This window comes from Phyllostomus discolor, chromosome 8, assembly GCF_004126475.2.
Source record: "Phyllostomus discolor isolate MPI-MPIP mPhyDis1 chromosome 8, mPhyDis1.pri.v3, whole genome shotgun sequence".
NCBI classification, from domain to species: domain Eukaryota; kingdom Metazoa; phylum Chordata; class Mammalia; order Chiroptera; family Phyllostomidae; genus Phyllostomus; species Phyllostomus discolor.
The window spans coordinates 106,940,486-106,957,808 of record NC_040910.2 but is presented as its reverse complement, the minus strand read 5'-3'; the positions used below and the strand labels follow the sequence as shown (position 1 = coordinate 106,957,808).

The 17,323-nt window shown below is 50.0% G+C and overlaps 2 protein-coding genes across 5 annotated transcripts; both read right to left on the bottom strand.

Annotated features, from left to right (window-relative positions):
* Window positions 1-12: 12 nt before the first annotated feature.
* IFI35 (interferon induced protein 35) lies at window positions 13-10,343 on the bottom strand. 2 transcript variants are annotated; one of them, XM_028521026.2, is made up of 7 exons: window positions 10,169-10,343; window positions 1,766-1,882; window positions 1,239-1,386; window positions 1,060-1,166; window positions 769-958; window positions 562-668; window positions 13-336 (listed from the first exon to the last, which is right to left on the bottom strand). In XM_028521026.2, the coding sequence occupies exons 1-7, from the start codon at window positions 10,187-10,189 to the stop codon at window positions 142-144; spliced, it is 885 nt and encodes a 294-aa protein (XP_028376827.2). In that variant the 5' UTR covers window positions 10,190-10,343; the 3' UTR covers window positions 13-141. The 2 variants fall into 2 exon arrangements, with proteins under 2 accessions (XP_028376827.2, XP_035889848.1); XM_036033955.1 differs by having other exon boundaries at window positions 1,766-1,846.
* Window positions 10,344-12,595: 2,252 nt separating this feature from the next.
* On the bottom strand, window positions 12,596-14,993 carry RPL27 (ribosomal protein L27). Of its 3 annotated transcripts, none has more exons than XM_028519867.2 (5): window positions 14,891-14,993; window positions 14,564-14,646; window positions 13,430-13,599; window positions 12,788-12,898; window positions 12,596-12,678 (listed from the first exon to the last, which is right to left on the bottom strand). In XM_028519867.2, exons 2-5 carry the CDS (start codon window positions 14,642-14,644, stop codon window positions 12,630-12,632), a joined length of 411 nt encoding a protein of 136 aa, XP_028375668.1. In that variant the 5' UTR covers window positions 14,645-14,646; window positions 14,891-14,993; the 3' UTR covers window positions 12,596-12,629. The 3 variants fall into 3 exon arrangements, with proteins under 3 accessions (XP_028375668.1, XP_035889846.1, XP_035889847.1); XM_036033953.1 differs by lacking the exon at window positions 14,891-14,993 and adding an exon at window positions 14,813-14,836; XM_036033954.1 differs by lacking the exon at window positions 12,596-12,678 and having other exon boundaries at window positions 12,783-12,898.
* Window positions 14,994-17,323: the final 2,330 nt, after the last annotated feature.

The following is a 17,323-nucleotide window of genomic DNA, read 5'->3' as shown; positions in this document are numbered from 1 at the left end:
GGAAGAAGATCATGCCATGCAGACACTTTTACTGTTCTGGGGCTGTGTTTCGCAACCCGGAGTCCCTGCCTGCCACTGACTGGCCCGATCTCGCCCGTCCGCGTACCCCTGGCCCCAGCCCGGTGTGAGAAGGGCGGGCTCCTAGCCCGACTCCACGGCGGTGAACACCGCCAGTGTCTGCTCTCCCGGGGGCACGACCGTCAGGGCCTCCACCTCCCCTCCCCCGCGGGTGGGCTTCTGGAAGTGGACCTCCAGGACGTCATGCAGCTCCGGGCCTTCCAGGATGTCGGGGATGTTGAGTACCAGTACTGACTGGGGCACTAGCTGGGGCCTGACCTGGAAAAGGAGTTGGGAGATGGGTAAAGGCTCGTGAGAGTCAGGGGCCAGAGACAGAGACAGGAGCAAGCAGTGCCCAAGGGAGCACGGGTAGGGGAGGGGGCAGGAGGCCTGGAGGGGCCGGCAGTGGGTAGGTCAGCGGGGTTTGGGGGCTCATATTCTTCTCTGGGGTAGCTTCTGGCAGGCAGACGGGTCGGATGGCCCAGCCTCCACCGTCCTACTTACCTCTGCCTTCTGAATCTCTCCGCTCATGTAGGGGGAGACTTTCAGAGGGACCTTCTGCCCACCCAGTGGCACTGTGAACTGGCCGATCCGGCACAGGTTCTGGGCCACTGCCGGGACAGGAAGGGACAGACCTTTAGCATCAAGGGCCTTCTTCCTCCAGGGTCTGAGGCAGCTGCAGCTGCGTAACCTCCCTGGTAGGGCCCTCACCTTCATCCTTAACAAAGCCCAGCATGACGCCGCCGCCGTGCAGCAGTTCCCGGGTTTCCACGTCTCCACCCCCATTCCTGGTCTTGCCAAAGAAGATCTCCAGCTTGTCCAGCAGCTCCTCCTCGCTCAGCTTGAGCCCAGGAGGAAACCCGCTGACCAGCACCCTCTGGCTACTCATCTGGCTGGATACCTGGGAGGACACAAGTAGGCATGGTCCCAGGCACACCCCCACGCCTCAGTGTCCAGGTGCGCCTCACCGCCTGTACGTCCCGGGACTCTCCATTCAATCACCTGGATGCTTGTCACCATGGGCAGCTCCACGGGCTGGACCTGCACCCGCAGCCGGCACTGTTCCAGGTCGATCTTATGCTCCTTTAGTTGGAGCACCTGCTTGGCCACTGGGTGGAAGGGGCAGGATCAGCACTGAGGAGCCTCCCCGCCTCCCTCCTGGCACTTCCCAGAGAGCTCACCGCTGGGGTCATCGAAGGTGACCAGGGCTGAGCCTCCAGGCAGAGGGTAGCAGATCTTCAGGTTGGAAATCAAAGACTTGGGCATCTCCCTGCCTTGCTGAGTGTGTCCTCGGAACACCAGGGGGACTTCAGGCATTGGGAATGGGACCTGGAGGTGGGGGAGGGGAGGCTGATGCAGCCTTCCAGGGTGTGAGAGTTCCCCACTCCCTCCCGGGAAGAAAGCGTTCCCAGTTCCACGTGATTGATACCGAGTACAAGGGGTGAATACATTTATTGGGTACGAGGGAAGAGTGGGTGAAGGGGTGGTGAAAGCAGGTCAAGCCTGTTCCGGCACTTCACACACGAGATCTCAGTGTGTCCTTGCACAAGGCTGTGGGGGAGGCAGCTCCACTTTACAGATGAAGAAACAGATCCAGAGAGTTCAAGTAACATAGTCAAGGTCACACAGCAAGAAGTGGCTGAGCCAGGGATGAAACTAAGAACTCTCCGGCTTTTTCTACCAGGCTCCACCCCTTCTCCTAGCTTACCTCGTTCTGGGGAGAGTTCCGGCGCTCCTCTTTCAGCTTCTGCAGCTGCTGCAGCTTCATCTTGAGTCTGATCTGCTCCTTCTGAATGGAGTGGAATAGACTCTCTTTGTAGGCTGCCTGTTTGAGCAGAGGGGAATGACCAAATATCCACTGGCCTCCCTGGACAGTGAAATGAGCCCAGGGACGGGGGGTGCCTATTCTGGACTCTCCAGGATCAGAGCTGGTGCTCAGCCCAAGAACAACCCAGCCCCTTGACTGGGCCCTGAGCTGGTCCTGGCCCACCTCTGCTCAGACCCTGGTGGCCTCAGCCACCCTCTGAAGGGCAGGGCCCTTTGTAGCAGCCGTGGCTGGTTTATTATGGAGACCTAGAGTTTCACGAACACTGGTGGAGCTCCTGCTGTGAGGTCCCGGGTACTGGCCCAGGGCAGTGGGAGACCAGGGCAGCCCTCAGGCCTGTACAAAACGGCCTGGACTGTGCACAGTCACACAGATGGTTGTGGAGGACAGCAGGAGTTCGGAAGAGGGGCAGTCACAAAGGGGTTAACTCAGCCAGCAAGGCCTCCCGGAGGAGCGAGTGCTTAGAATCGCAAAATGTCATAATACTATTAGCTAACATGTATTAAGCACAAACATGTCAGGCATTGTGCTAAGCCTTTTTTTTTTTTTAAATAAAAAAAAAATTTCCCCTGGCTGGCGTAGCTCAGTGGATTGAGCGCGGGCTGCGAACCAAAGTGTCGCAGGTTCGATTCCCAGTCAGGATACATGCCTGGGTTGCAGGCCATGACCCCCAGCAACCGCACATTGATGTTTCTCTCTCTCTATGCCTATCTCCTTCCCTTCCCTCTCTAAAAAATAAATTAAAAAAAATTTTTTTCAGCCCTGGCTGGTGTGGCTCAGTGGATTGAGTGCTAGCCTGTGAATCAAAAGGTTTGCTGGTTCAGTTCCTGGTCAGGGCGTGTGCCTGGGTTGTGGGCCAGGCCCCCGGGTTGTGGGCAGGCGAGAGGCAACCGATTGATCACACATCCATGTTTCTCTTCCTTTCTTTCTCCCTTCCCCTCTCTCTAAAAATAAATACATAAAATCTTTAATTTCTTTTCAATTTATGGAGAAAGTTTATTTGGAAAGCTATAGATGTAGTAGGAGTGAGCCGGCTGGGCGCAAGGACTCAGGAAACAAGGTACAGAGGCCGAAGAAAGGCCCTCAGAGCTCAGGAGAGGCCAAGGTGGTGCCGCAAGGGGAAGAACAGAGTGACAGAGAGGCGCATGCGTGCTCCCGAGAGGGCGCGCACCAGCGCTAGGCCATTTAGATGCATTATATCACTCAGTTCTTCCAAAAGCCCTATGAGATAAATACCCTCTTAGCCTTATTTTACAGGTGAGGAAACCGCAGCCCAGAGAGGTTGAGTGACTTGCTGGAAGTAATTCAGTCCTAGGCAGTCTGACTCCTCGCTGCCAATTTGTTCTCTACAATGAAGAAATTAAACCCAGAGTTGGGGAGTAATTTACCCCACACCTCCCAGCTTGCCTCTTGGCTGCCACCCTTTTGGCTGTTCCAAGCAGCCTTTCAGGATAGGAGTGATTTGGAGCAGGGAGAGAGAGAGGGAGAGAGAGAGAGAGAGGAAGGGGGTGCTGACAACACGGGCAGGGGAAGGACACCAAGGATGCGGATAAACGCACCTTTGTTTGTGGTTTGGAGCAGACATCAGCTGGCAGAGTGCACCCTGTGGTTGGTTGGGAAGCCTGGTAAATAAGGTCACCCCAGAGTGTACATGTGAACTCACGAAGGGAGACGGGCCTGTGTCCTGGTCCTCTCTGTATCGCCAGTGCTCCGTAGAGTCCCTGGCACAAAACAAGCTCTTGGCAAATGTGTGTTGAATGAATGAAGTGAATGAATAATAGGATGGAAGCGTATAGCAGAAGGCATTGAAGACATTCGGTGAGTTCACTGTTTTAAGCAGAGGAAAGCTAGGGCTTGAATAATGCTGGTTTACGACTAGTGAGAAATGTGCCTCATTCCTTACATTTCTGCAAACAAGGGGTTGTAAACGTGATACCTTTAAGGGCCAGTTAGATGATATCGGTGAGTCGAGGGAGCCGGGAGAGGGAGATGGGGAGTGGTGGGGACTCTGACAAACTGGGAGAGCACGTCCCCACTAAAGTGGCAGCCTCGTCTTAGCTCTAACCGAGATTTTCCCCATAAGAATGAGGTCCCGGTGCCCCTTATCTTCTCATTTTTAAGGAAAACCAGAAATCTGTATTTTTATTTGAAAAATACGCCTCCATGTTTAAAAAAATATATGAAAAATAAAATATATTAGTGGGCTGGATTCAGTCCACAGTCCAACCTCTTTTTACTGCTGCTTTAAATCTTTTTTTTATTAAAATATTTTATTTATTTATTTTCAGAGAGAAGGGAAGGGAGGGAGAAAGAGAGGGAGAGAAACATTGATGTGCAAAAGAACCATTGATTGGGTCTCGCAGGCCCCCAGCTGGGGGCCTGGCCTGCAGCCTAGACATGTGCCCTGACTGGGAATCAGACCGCGACCTGACCTTTCAGTTCACAGGATGACCCCAGCCCACTGAGCCACACCAGCCAGGGCTTGCTTTAAATCTTGATGTCATGATACATAGTTGGAAATCCGGTAATTGGCAATGCTATTTAATAAATAGCTTAATAAAAATAAACAGTAGCTTCATAGATAAGAGTATTTTACAGAAAAACTCAATCCGAAGAGTTTAGATGTGAAACAGGCAGGAAAAGGGGAATAGCGGGGATTTCCGAAAGGAGGAGTGAGGTGCCGGATGTGGTGTTGAAACGAGGCCCCGGCAGTGGTGGCGGCGGAGTGAACTGGGGCGGGGGCTGTGGGGCGAGGGAAGCAAGTGCGGGCTCTCCGTCTCCCGTTTCCACTGACCCGACAGGAGCTGACCTGGGGCTCCCGCGGGAGGCACGAAAGAGCATGTGGGTGAGTACGTTTCGTGAGGAGAAGCCCCCACACTCCGTGGGTGTTTGCATTAAGGAGACGGAGGGGAATGACCAGGAGAGACGATGCCAGGTGGCAGACCTGGGCGCCCCATGGGGAGTGTGGTGTGATGCCACTGACCCAGTGGGCAACGAAAGAGGGCCAGGCCTGCTAAGTGCCGGGCAGGGTTGGGCCCCAGGTCATTTAACTATCACAAAACTGCCTCTCGTCTCCAACGCCCAACTGATACTTGTCTCTTCCAGGACCCTCTTAACGACAACACAGGCCAATTGTAGTCACTTGAATCCAACTATACAGGCTGTTCATGTGTGGTCTCTAAATGCAAGCCGCTGTCCATCTGAAGCTCAACCGAAACAAACCTGCCGTCCACTCTGCACTGAGCCCACTGAGAGGCTGTAAATACCGGATGCTTTTGGGTTAAGTCCACGGTGTAAGGTTACTCTTCACTACATACATTCATTCTTCTGCCTTACTTGCTGAGTTTAGACCCTCACCGCCACTTAAGGTAAAATCTCAGGCTATCCATGCTCATCGCAGGAGTATTAGGAGGCAGGTTAGGACAGTGGTTAGGAGCACAAACTGGGGCCGGACCCCTGAGGTTTATTTTACATCAGCTCCTGTGACTACTGCAAGATTTTTTTTTAAACTCGGTACTTTGTTTTCCTCACCTGTAAAACGGGCAGACTAGCTGTTTCCACCTGTATTTAATTTCGTTTGGACGTGGCGCCTGGCACGTAAGTGCTATGTCACGTGTTTTCTATTTTAATAAACTCCGTTTCCCATAAAAAGAAACCTGAGATGCACCAAGGTCGACTAATGAGCCAAAGTCAGTCAAACCCAAGGCCACTGAAGACGCAGGTCAGGGATAAGACTTGGTGGGTAGGACCCTGAGTTGCAACAGCACGTGCTGATGGTCGAAGCCAAGAGGACGGGAGAGCTCGCTGGGGAAAAGAGCCTTGAAAACGTACTCTTCCAGGCGACGTGGTCAGGGGCCAGGAGAGAATGCAGAGAAGAAACGGAAGACACGGTCAGAGATGAGCAGCACCAGGGCCAGGCCTGGGGAGGGTCAGACACCAAGGAGGCAGAGGGATAAAACCGAGCTGAGAGGAGAGGGCCACCAGCCGGCCACTTGCTCACTCGCCTCCTCACCCAGTGGCTTAACAGTCAATTCACATCCACCGTTTGCCAGGCCCTGTCCTAGGCTCCGGGGCCATGGAAGTGAGCAAAACGGACGGAACTTCCTTGTGGAGTTTACATTCTAGGGGATGAGCCAGATAATAAGCGGAATAACTAAAAAGTGTATCATGTTAGTGATAAGTGTTATGGATAAAAACAAAGCAGGGAAGGGAGGACAGAGAATGCCGGAGGACAGTTTTAAATGGGGTGATAAGAATAGGCCTCCCTGAGATAGCTCAGCACACACTTGGAGGAGGAGCAGGAGCCATGCAGAGGGCCTGTGCAAAGGCCCTGAGGTGGGAGTTTGTTGGGTGTATCTGGGGGATAGAAGTGGGTTGGACATGTCCTGGGAGGGCAGTGTGGCCAGAACTGAGGGAGGGAGGGAGAGGGGTTGGAAGTGAAGTCACAGGAAATGGGGTGGGATCACACAGGGCCTTTTACTCCACGTGAGGGGGGAAGCCACAGGCAGGCTTAAGTGTTAGCACGATTCCTTGGCTGTTACGTGAACAGACTGGTGTGGGGAATCGGCCCAGGCAGGGAGATCATGGAGGAGGCCGTTGCAGCGTCCAGGTGAGTGGTGTTAGTGACCAGGTGGTAGCAGCAGAGGTGGTGAGGAGTAGTCAAGAGTCTATAAAAGTGGAAAAAAAAAGTCAAGATAGACTGTAATTGCTGATAGATCAGAAATAGGGTGTGGAAGACAGGAGTCTGGGATGACTCTTAAGCTTTTGGATCTGAGCCTTTTTTGGAAACTGGAGGGAAGAAAAGCCATTCGCTGAAATGGGAGAGACTATGGGTCGAAGAGGTTTGGGACAGAAAGTTAGGGGGTTGTTTTGGGCATGTTCAGTATGAAGTGCCTATTCAACATCTAGGTCAAGACCTATAGTGGCAGTGCTTCTACCAGTCTAGCATTCAGCGGGGAAGAGGTTTAGGCTGGGAGTATGCATTTGGGAATTACCTATGCAGAGAGATTTAAAGTCATAAAGCTAAATGAGAGCAACAGGGGTGGGTGTAGACAGAAAAGAGGTCCGAGGGCTGATTTCTGGGGCACCTGACACCAGGAGGTTAGGGGAACAAGGGAGAACCAGCTGAGGAGAATGCGGAGGACTGGCTGGGGAAACCTGAGAGGAGAGGTGTGAAGGATGAAGAGAGATCAAGGAGGAGGAGGAAGAGGAAGAGGAGGAGCTAGCAGCTGGGCCAAGTGCTGCTAACAGGCCGACTAAGATGAAGAATGGAAAAAAGACCATTGAGACTGAGAAAAAACAAACTCTACTTATCATAAGGAAACGGCCAGAAGTTCATGTACAAGAATTCTTATTATTGTAGCTTTGTTTACAACAAGAGAACATGTCCAACCACAGAGGGATAGCCAAATAAATATAAAATATGATGTAGCAATTAAAAGACATTAATGAAGAACATTTAGCAGCATGGAAAAAATGCCCACAATCAGAAGATACAAAACTATATATAAGGTAGGATGCCTAGTCTGTCAATTTAAAAAGTTTTAATTCAGCCCTGGCTGGTGTGCCTCAGTGGACTCAGTGCTGATCTGTGAACCAAATGGTCACCAGTTTGGTTCCCAGTCAGGGCACATGCCTGGATTGCTGGCACGGTTCCCCAGTAAGGGGTGTGGGTGAGGCAACTGATCAATATATCTTACACACTGATGTTTCTCTCCCTCTCTTTCTCCCTGCTTCCCCTCTCTATAAAAAGTAAATAAGTAAAATCTTTAAAAAAAGTTTTAGTCCTGGCTGGCATAGCTCAGTGGATTGAGTGCAGGCTGTGAACCAAGCATTGCAGGTTCGATTCCCAGTCAGGGCACATGCCTGGGTTACAGGCCATGGCCCCCAGCAACCGCACATTGATGTTTCTCTCTCTCTCTCCTTCCCTTCCCTCTCTAAAAATAAATAAATAAAATCTTTAAAATTTTTAAACAAGCTTTAATTCATAAGGATATTTATTAATGCATAAGAACTCTGGGAAGACAGACACCAAGATGTTATTAATAAAGGTCGTCTCCCAATAATGAATTTAGTGTGATTAAAACAAAAAACCAGCTTTCTGAACCCACTTTCCTTCTTTCTTTTTAATACATAAAGGCCCTTTCAAGGAGTTTTAGCAGACAGGTAGGCCTGAGGTGGGGGTGAATCAAGGTGGTCCTGCCCGCTGGCTGGTGTGGTTCAGTGGATCGAGTGCCAGCCTGAGACATGAGAGGTACCCCGTTTGATACCCAGTCAGGGCACATGCCTGGGCTGCGGGCCAGGTCCCCATCTGGGGGCGTGCAGGAGGCAACTGATCAATGTTACTCTCTTCTCCTTCTCCCTCCCCTCCCCTCTCTCTAAAAGTAGAAATTAAAAAAAAAAAGAAAAGAAAAAGATGGTCCTGGGGAACTGGGTTCTGAAAAGGGCGGCAATAATAGTAACAATAATGAACATGTATTTAGTGCTTAGTGTGTGCCAAGCAGTGTTTTTTTTTTTTTTAAGCTTTTATTTATTTATTTTTTAGAAAGGGAAGGGAGGGAGATAGAGAGAGAGAGAGAAACATCAATGTGCAGTTGCTGGGGGTTATGGCCTGCAACCCAGGCATGTACCCTGGCTGGGAATCGAACCCAAGCAGTGTTTTTACTGTATTAATTTATGGGTTATCTAGTTGGATTCTTACAGTTAAGTACTCTTATAAGAAAGCTTTGCTATAACTCATATTTTAAACATTTTAAGTCTTCAACTGAGGATATGTTTATTTACTTGGGAGAGAGAGAGGAAGAGAGACAAAGAAAGAAAGAGAGAAACATTGATGGGTTGTTTCCCTTTGCACCCCGGCTGCGGATCAAACCCGCACCCTATGTATGTGCCCTTACTGGGGATCAAACCACCAACTTTTTGATGTATGAGATGACACTCCAACCAGCTGAGCCACCTGGCGAGGGCTACAATACTCATCCTATGGATAAGGAAATGGAGCTTAGATAACAGCTTTAGAGTGAAGAATAATTTGTCTAGGGCCACACAGTTGCAAGAACCAGGATTTGGAACCAGGCAGGCTGGCGCTAGAGCCCGTGGTCTTTCATATGACATTGAAGGGCAAACGAAAAATTTCTAAGTGTATTGGTAGCAGGGTGCTATCAGGAAAGGAAAGACAGACATAACAGGAGAGCGGATGAGACTCATTCATCCAACAGCGTTTATTGAGTGTCTACTGCATGCCTGGAACCGTGCTAGGCACTGGGGGTTGAGAGTGAACGGGCCAGACCAGGGACCGGTCCTCACAGAGCCGAGTCTGGCGTGAGTCTGGGCGTGCACAGGCCAGGAAATGGTGGCATGACAGACGGTGGGGGGCAGGGGGGGTTAGCTCTTGGAGAAGGTACACTCCTTCCTCTGAGCAGGAGGAGGGCCCAAGGTTGGGATGCAAGTACAAGGAGGGGCAGAATTTGCTGGGGAAGATCTCAGGAAGTTAAGAATGGGAACATTTCTTAAATGTTTAGAATTGTCATTAGAGCAATTCTTTTATTTGTTATTGATTTTTAGAGAAACATCAATTTGTTCCATTTATTTTGTTGTTTCAATTATTTATGCATTCATTGATTTATCAGTGTCTTTTCTAAAAAAGATTTTTAAAAAATTTATTGATCTCACATAGAGAAACATCTATTTGTTGCTCCACCTGCCTGTGCATTCATTGGCTGCCTCTTGTATGTGCCCCACGTGAGGATCGAACCAGAAACCCTGGCGTAGTGGGTTAAAGCTCTAACCAACTGAGCTACCCAGCCAAGGCCTACAATTCTTTTTTTTTTTTTTAAAGATTTATTTATTTATATTTATTTTTAGAGAGGGAAGGGAGGGAGAAGGAGAGAGAGAGAGAGAAACATCAATGTGCCATTGCTGGGGGCCATGGCCTGCAACTTAGGCATGTGCCCTGACTGGGAATCGAACCTGTGATACTGGGCCTACAATTCTTAAAGTTATAGGTCACAGAATTCTTTTGAGCATCTAATGAAAACTATGAATTCTCTCTCCAGAAAATGCATTCACCCAAGGAATTCATCAGCTCCTGAAGCGCAGGTTCTAGAACTGTCTTTGAGGCAGTGGGTTGGGGACTAACTCCACAGGGGAGCGGAAAACCCAGCCAGGCTTCTCCCTAGACTCTCAGCTGCTCTAGCAGGTGGACAGGGAGCGGCCTGGCCACCCAGCCCTGCTGAGAGGAGCGCTCCTCTGCTTCTCCCGACCCCCGACAGCATCCTCCTCACTTACATTGTCTTCAGTCACTGACATGGGCCTGGGGTCTGGGTGGCAGAGCCGCCGGCGTTCAGAGCTGGGAACAAAGGGGCAGAAGCCACCAGACTGAAGTCTGGCGTCTACCTTCTGAGATGCTGTTCGAGTGGCTCTGCCTGGCGGCTCTTTACTTCCACTTTCATTTCAGATAAATCCCTGCCCTTTCGTGTTCACACGCCCCCAGCTGGTTTCTCCCCACCCCTAGGAGGAGCCTTTCAGGTCTCTAGGTCGACTTTGCTCCGCTGTGAGCCTCTGGGAAAGCTGCCTTTTGAAATGCAAACTGAATTCTGGCCCCAATCAGCCATTCATATCCTGTCGATCCCAGCAGGCCATTGGTAGAATTTTGTCTGCTTTGTTAATAGATATTTCCCTACAGTTCAGAATCATGCCAGGCACATGTAGACATTGATGAAACAATTGAATGACAAATGCAACCAGAACAAATCTCCGTCAAGTTCACAAAGCTGTCATAATACCTAATTTGTTGAGAGCTGTTTTGTGCCCAGTACTGGTTCTGCTTTGCATGAATTAAACTCAATCTTTATTTATTTAACTTTTTAAAAAAGATTTTACTCTTTTTTTTAAAGATTTTATTTATTTTTAGAGAGGGAAGGGAGGGAGAAAGGGAGAAAGAGAGGGAGAAACATCAATGTGTGGTTGCTGGGGGCTGTGGCCTGCAACCCAGGCATGTGCCCTGACTGGGAATCAAACCTGCGATGCTTTGGTTCACAGCCCGCGCTCAATCCACTGAGCTACGCCAGCCAGGGCTAATCTTTATTTTTTAAATTAAAAAATATATAACAGAAAACTACTTGAACAATGATTAAAATAGAATTAAAAAATATAAAAGCCTTTTTAACCTTCAAAAAAATATATATATATATATTATTTATACAGAGGGGAAAGGAGGGAGAGGGAAACGTCAGTGTGTGCTTGCCTCTCACATGGTCCCAAAGCCTAAACTCAATCTTTAAAACGATCCCTCTTAGTTCTACTTTACTGATTTTGCAGATGAGAGCCTAAACTTCTGAAGCACATTACTATAAACATTTGCCCAATGTCACATTACAGAAAGTGAAGCATGTATCCAAACCTGGTTGGACATTTGAACTTGTACTTTGAGGCAGAGTGAGAGCTTTTTTTTTTTTTGAGATGGGGAGAGGGAAACATCAATGTGTGAGGTACACATTGCCCACCCCCAGCCGGGGACCTGGCTCACAACCCAGGCATGTACCCTGACCAGGAATCAAACTGGTGACCTTTTGGTTTGCAGGCCTGCATTCAATCCACTGAGCCACACCAAACAGTGCAAGAATTTGAACTTTTAGTCAAAGGCGAGTTTCAATTCCTTTTCATTTGCAAGCTAACAGGAGTGTCTCAGTGAGAGATGCCCAACACATAAAGGTGAGAAGCCAAAATCAAAGTACAAAGTGATGTTTCCTAGTATCTTCACCTAGTCCAGGGTTTTTACACCAAGAGTAACTTATTGGGCCTCTTTCTCACAGTCCCCACCCCAGGTAGAAGTGTGCTAAGTGCCTCAGGCTTGGCCAACAGGCCCCTGGACTCGTTTCTTCTAGTGACAACCAGCTCAGCTGGAGAGCCTATTCCATCTGTAAAACAGGGTCCCAAGTGTCTCACACCCCTCGAATCATCCTTTCCTGGCCTTGCCAGTCTCTGCTGGCCAGGCTGTTAGGGGACCTCTCCCCAGTTCCACTAGGAGCGGCGGCTCTGGGCCTCCACTCCCCTCCGTGTGGTCCTCATCGGAGAACCAGCTAGAGATTCTCCAACCAAATCCAAATCACAGGGAGGAACTCCGGTTTGTCAAACTACCACTGCAAGGTTCGAGAACCTCAGGTTACTTCTCAATCCAGGGTAGCCCCCCACCCGCTCAGAGGGGCCTCTTCTGGTCGTCACAGGTGGTTACAGGGGCAGGTGGCACAGGTTCTCTAGGTGCCAGCCGAGGCCAGGGATGGTGGGACTTCTCTGCCCCTCAGAATGTCAGCAGGGGCCCTCCTGGGAAGCCGTTCAGCAGATCACACTTCACCCTTCGTGAGACTCAGACTAGTGCTCAGGCTGATAACCACACAGGCGGATTTAGCTTTTATATGTTTGCATTTTCCCACAGCCCCTCACCCACTCATGTTTCATCTTATGACTGTGCTCCTTTCCCAGACCAATAATACATGCAACAGGCAGACACATGAATATTTTTTTTAATTTTTTTAAGATTTTATTTATTTTTAGAGAGAGACAGAGACAGACAGAGACAGTGACATCAACATCAGTGTGCCATTACTGGAGGTCATGGCCTGCAACCCAGGCATGTGCCCCGACCTGGAATCGAACCCGCTACGCCTTGGTTCACAGCCCACGCTCAATCCACTGAGCTACGCCAGCCAGGCTTTTTTTTTGGATTTTTAATGACCGAAACAAAAAAGATCTAAAACCGCAGCTTCTGGAAGAACCATTTGTTCTTGCCGGTCTTGTACCTAGAGAGGAAAAGAGGTCACCAATGAGAAGAGGAACAAAGAGATGAAATCCCCTTCACAGGAATTAGTGACACCATGCCTCAACACCCACCACCAGACCCTAACTCACCTCTCTTCGAACTTGACCTTGGCCTCCCGTCGGGCCTTGCGTTTCAGAGCAGGGTCTCTGAAGATGTCCTTGTTGACGACAGTTTTGTCCAGGGGGATATCCACAGAGTACCTGGGGGCAACGGAGGGGAGGCAGGATCAGCTCACATGCTACCACGTCCTCCCAGGACACTGGGGTGCCAGGATCTGACTCCACGGGAGCAGTAATTAAAAGCCGTCCCAAAGTCCCGATGACAGGCTTGGGAAATCTCCAGTGTCAGTGGACTCATTCACATAGATTTAAGCCACTGAAAAAGCTCACGCTTCATTCTCAACTTTCCCAGTTACTCAGTTTCTAGCTAAGTGCCATCACTTTAACAGAATTGCACTGTGACGGCGGGGGTGGGGGGTGGCTAGCACGCTGTCTCACTGCACTCAGTCCTGGTCAGGCTCTGCCGGTGCAGGGTCTGTCTCGAGGAGAGCAGGCCGGGTCCCATGCCTGAGTCTGCAGTGGATGGAAACAAGGGAAACGAACCTTTACTTGAGACTGAGAACTTCCCCCACACTGGATGGTTGCAAGGTTGTCTCCTTACCCAGCAAGGCGGACGGACAGACAAGCGGGTAAAGAAATAGGCACTTTCATTCCCATCCCTGAAATGCTCACCTCGTGGGCATGAGGTGATTGTAGTTATACACTTTCACAAAAGACTTGATCTTAGACCTCTTGGCGATTTTCTTCTTGCCCATGGCGGCTGTCACTTTGCGGGGATAGCGGTCAATGCCAGCCACCAGAGCGTGGCTGTAGGGGCGGTCTGACGTGCCATCGTCGATGTTCTGAAACAGCGAGGATGACATTTGTTATCAGTTCGGCGCCCACCTAGGCCCTGTGCCAGCTGCAGGCACGGCAGGTATCGAAGGGTCACCCTCGTTCCCAGGTCTCCGAGACCCACCATCCTACAGAGGAAAACCACACGAAGCAGACAGTGAACAGTAGGAGGGGTGAGGGCGGGATTCATGCCCACCAGGGAGGATCTGGAAAGGCTCCTGGGATTAAGCGATTTAAAACAACAGCCAACATTTATGCACGGCTCCCTCCATGCCAAGCACTGCTTCTTAGGTCTTTACAATCCTAAACTTCCTACGCCCCCCCCCCCCCCCGCCCGCTCTGCTGGAAGGGGGCGGAGGCAGGGTCCCCAAACCACAGGTTACGCCCAGAGACCAGCCTCAAGCAGGTGGGGGCCGAGGAACCAGGAGTGCCCGTGTCCCCCACACACCCAGAACCAGACTGCATGTGGTCCGTGTCCAGGACATTTCAGGAGGGCAAAAGGCGTGGGTAGAAGGTACACCACGAAGGGCCTAACATGCTCAATGGCCATTTGGGGCGGAAATACTTTCTCCTGTTTTTCCCGAATCCCAGCTGCAGCGCTTACTCCCTGCTCGACCTCAGGTGAATCAGTGACCCTCTCCAAACGAATCCCCTATGGTTCCGGCAAGGAACGGACACGAAGACACCTGTCAGTCAGTGTGCCAGGCACCGAACAAGCGTTCAGTGAACGCTGGCCGTAGTTACTATTTCAAGTCTCCTGGGTACAGGACGCGTCCTGATGTGGGTGTCCAATTGAGCTCGTTTGTTTTTATTCTTCACTTTCCTCTTCCAAGAGCTCTTTTCAATCCCACCTCCACGCGCAATGCTCAAGGGTTCCCGTCCTGAACTAGTTCTTGCATTCCAAGCTCGCCGCCCTCCGAAACCGGCCCGATCCCCGGGAAACACGGGCATACAGGCTCGCGCGGCTGGTACCTTCACGATGACCGCTTTGCGTCCGGAGTAGCGTCCAGCCAGGACCAGCACCACCTTCCCGGGTTTCATAAACTTGCCCATTTCTGCAGAAGGGAACAAGGGGTTACTGAGAAATTCGCAAGCCCAGGTTGCGTGCGGGGCCGGAGCTTCAGGCTGCGCTTACTGCCGTCCTGGCCCAGGCCCCCGCGGGCCCTGCTCACAGGACAGGATTCGCTACGAAGCCGCCAGAGACCGAGAAACGGAACGTACTCGGTACCGTCCTACAACTCGACCCCCCAGGCCGCGGATGGCGGTGGATTGGAAGACCCTCCCCTACTCTCCACTCACCGACAGCAACCACTAGGGCCTAGCGCAGAAAAGAAAGAACCACACTTCCGCTAACCTTTCACCCCGTGGGAGATGTGATCTCACTTCCGGTACTGCCCCGTACGTCTGGACCCGCCTATTGCGCATCGCTCAGACTCTGGGTTGCTGGCGGAAGGAGCGCTTGGGGGAAAGTGGGTCCTGCCGGGTCTCTTATTTATTCAAATCAAACTTTATCAGCAGATCCACCAGCAGCAAAGAGCCAGCGAGCGGGGTCTTTCGCGCACGGATGCAAAAGCGTGGAAGGCTAGTTTGTATGCTCGCAGGTTTTGGAGTCAGCGGCTCCGCTGCCCCCTTGGTTGTAGTTCCTTTCTCTGGCGCTAGGAGGAGTCACAGCTTGAGATTTACTGGCCTCCTCTGGAAGAGTCAGGGAACCAAATGGGACATTTTTTAGTGTCCACCTTGTGAACTGTTAGGTCTAAGGAGGGAGAAACGAGCATCAGTCAAACAAGGGCATTGTTCCCGACAGCGTCGTGATGTTTAAACGCTCCAGGCTAGAAGAGGCAGTGGAGGAGAAGGACGATGATGGTGATAGCAGCCGCTAACCCTGTGTTAAGGCGAGTTCTTTTTATGTATATTATTTCATTTGACCCTCGTAACACCACTAGGAGACGGGTACTGTTATCTCCATGTTACAAGTGAGGAAACTGTGGCTTAGAGAAATTAATTTGCCCAAAGTCCACAGCTAGTAAGATGGAGCTGGGACACAGACTCAGGCAGTCCTTCTGAGCCTGTTTACCCTGTCACCATAGTGAGCACCTACTCGGTGCTAGTTAAGTGGACAGCCTATTTAATCCTCGCAGCTCTGCATCTTGGATATTTTCTTAACATTTAGACTTGAGGAACCTGAGATTCAGAAAGGATCATTTATCTTTCTGAGGTTGAGCCTAATCAATAGAGTCAAATCTAGGATTGAACTCAGGTGTATTTGGCTCTCAAACGGAATTTCCACTACTTACTGCAAGTGTTTTTAGATGGTTCTTTAGGTGTCTTCTGAGTGCAAAAGAAAAAAAAAAACATCTTACAGTTTTTGCTCATCTCAGCATTGAAAAATCTGTAAGACTGGTCTTGGGCAAGATGTGGGACCAACCAGGTTCGCCAGTTTTCTTGAGGTTCTACAGGGACCAGTGTTTTCCTGCAGCCCTCAGAACACCATTGCAATGGTTTATGACCCTAATTATGTACTTATATTTCTACATTCAGTTAAAATATTTTTTAAAAGATTTTATTTATTATTTTTAGAGAGGGAAGGGAAGGGGGGGGGGGGGGAGAGAGAGAGAGAAAGAGAGAAAGAAAGAGAAAGATCAGTGTGTGGTTGCTGGGGGCCATGGCCTGCAACCTAGGCATGTGTCCTGGCTGGGAATGGAACCTGTGATGCCTGGTTCGCAGCCCGAGATCAATCCACTGAGCTACGCCAGCCAGGGCAAAATATTTTCTACTTTAATTTGGAATATGACATTTTAGAGTTGGAAGGAACCTCAGAGGTCACCTACTCTGTCTTCTCAAAGATGACAGCCCTACAGCAGCAAAGTCACAGAATTGGTCACATAGAACAAGGTCCCCCCATTCCCAACCCAGTGCCCTCCCTACTACAGCACACTACCCTATCCGTTTCTACTTGCATGGCCTTCTCCTGGCCTTCTTACCTGCTTCCGCCTCTTACTGTTGCTCCCTTGGAAATACAAACCAAACCCTGAAATCTTATAATTGCCTAGATTCTTCTCACACGCACTCTCCCCATCAAATCAGTAACTAAACCCTGCGAATTTTGCCTTATCTTTTAAGCCTTTTTTTTTCTGTTTCCACCTGCTCCCTAGCTGAACCAGCCTCGGTTCTTTTTCTTCTCCACTCCCTCTGTAAACTTTCATGTGGGTCAGAATTTTGCTTGGGGTGCTTATTACAGATGCATCTGTAACCCATAGATTCCAATTCAGGTCTGGAGCAGGGCCATGTGATGTGTATGTTTTAGTTTTGAGAAACTTCTCTAAACCCAGCTCTCAAGTCCACCACTTACCTGCCTGAAATACTTTGTTAGCTCTTTGTACCAAAGTTTGAACACTCACTCCTTTCCTCTAGCATGAGATCCTGACTCCTCCATACGCTTCCTGTACCCCTTGGGTTCCTTCCAGCTCAACTACTCAGCGTTCCAAGCGCTTCTGAGTCCTGGGGTCTTCACTCAGGCTGTTGCGTGTGTCTTTATCCTCCTTTGCTGTATCCTCCTGAGCCAGGCAACATCTTATATACCCTTCAGGACCATTGTGGAATTCTCCCAGGCAGAATTAATCTCCCCCTTTTCTGTGTTCCCTCAGCAATCTAATCTATACTTATCTTTATTATGGAACAAATCTTAGTTGGTTTGGATCAATGGTTCTCAAAGTGTGGTCTCCAGACTAGTAA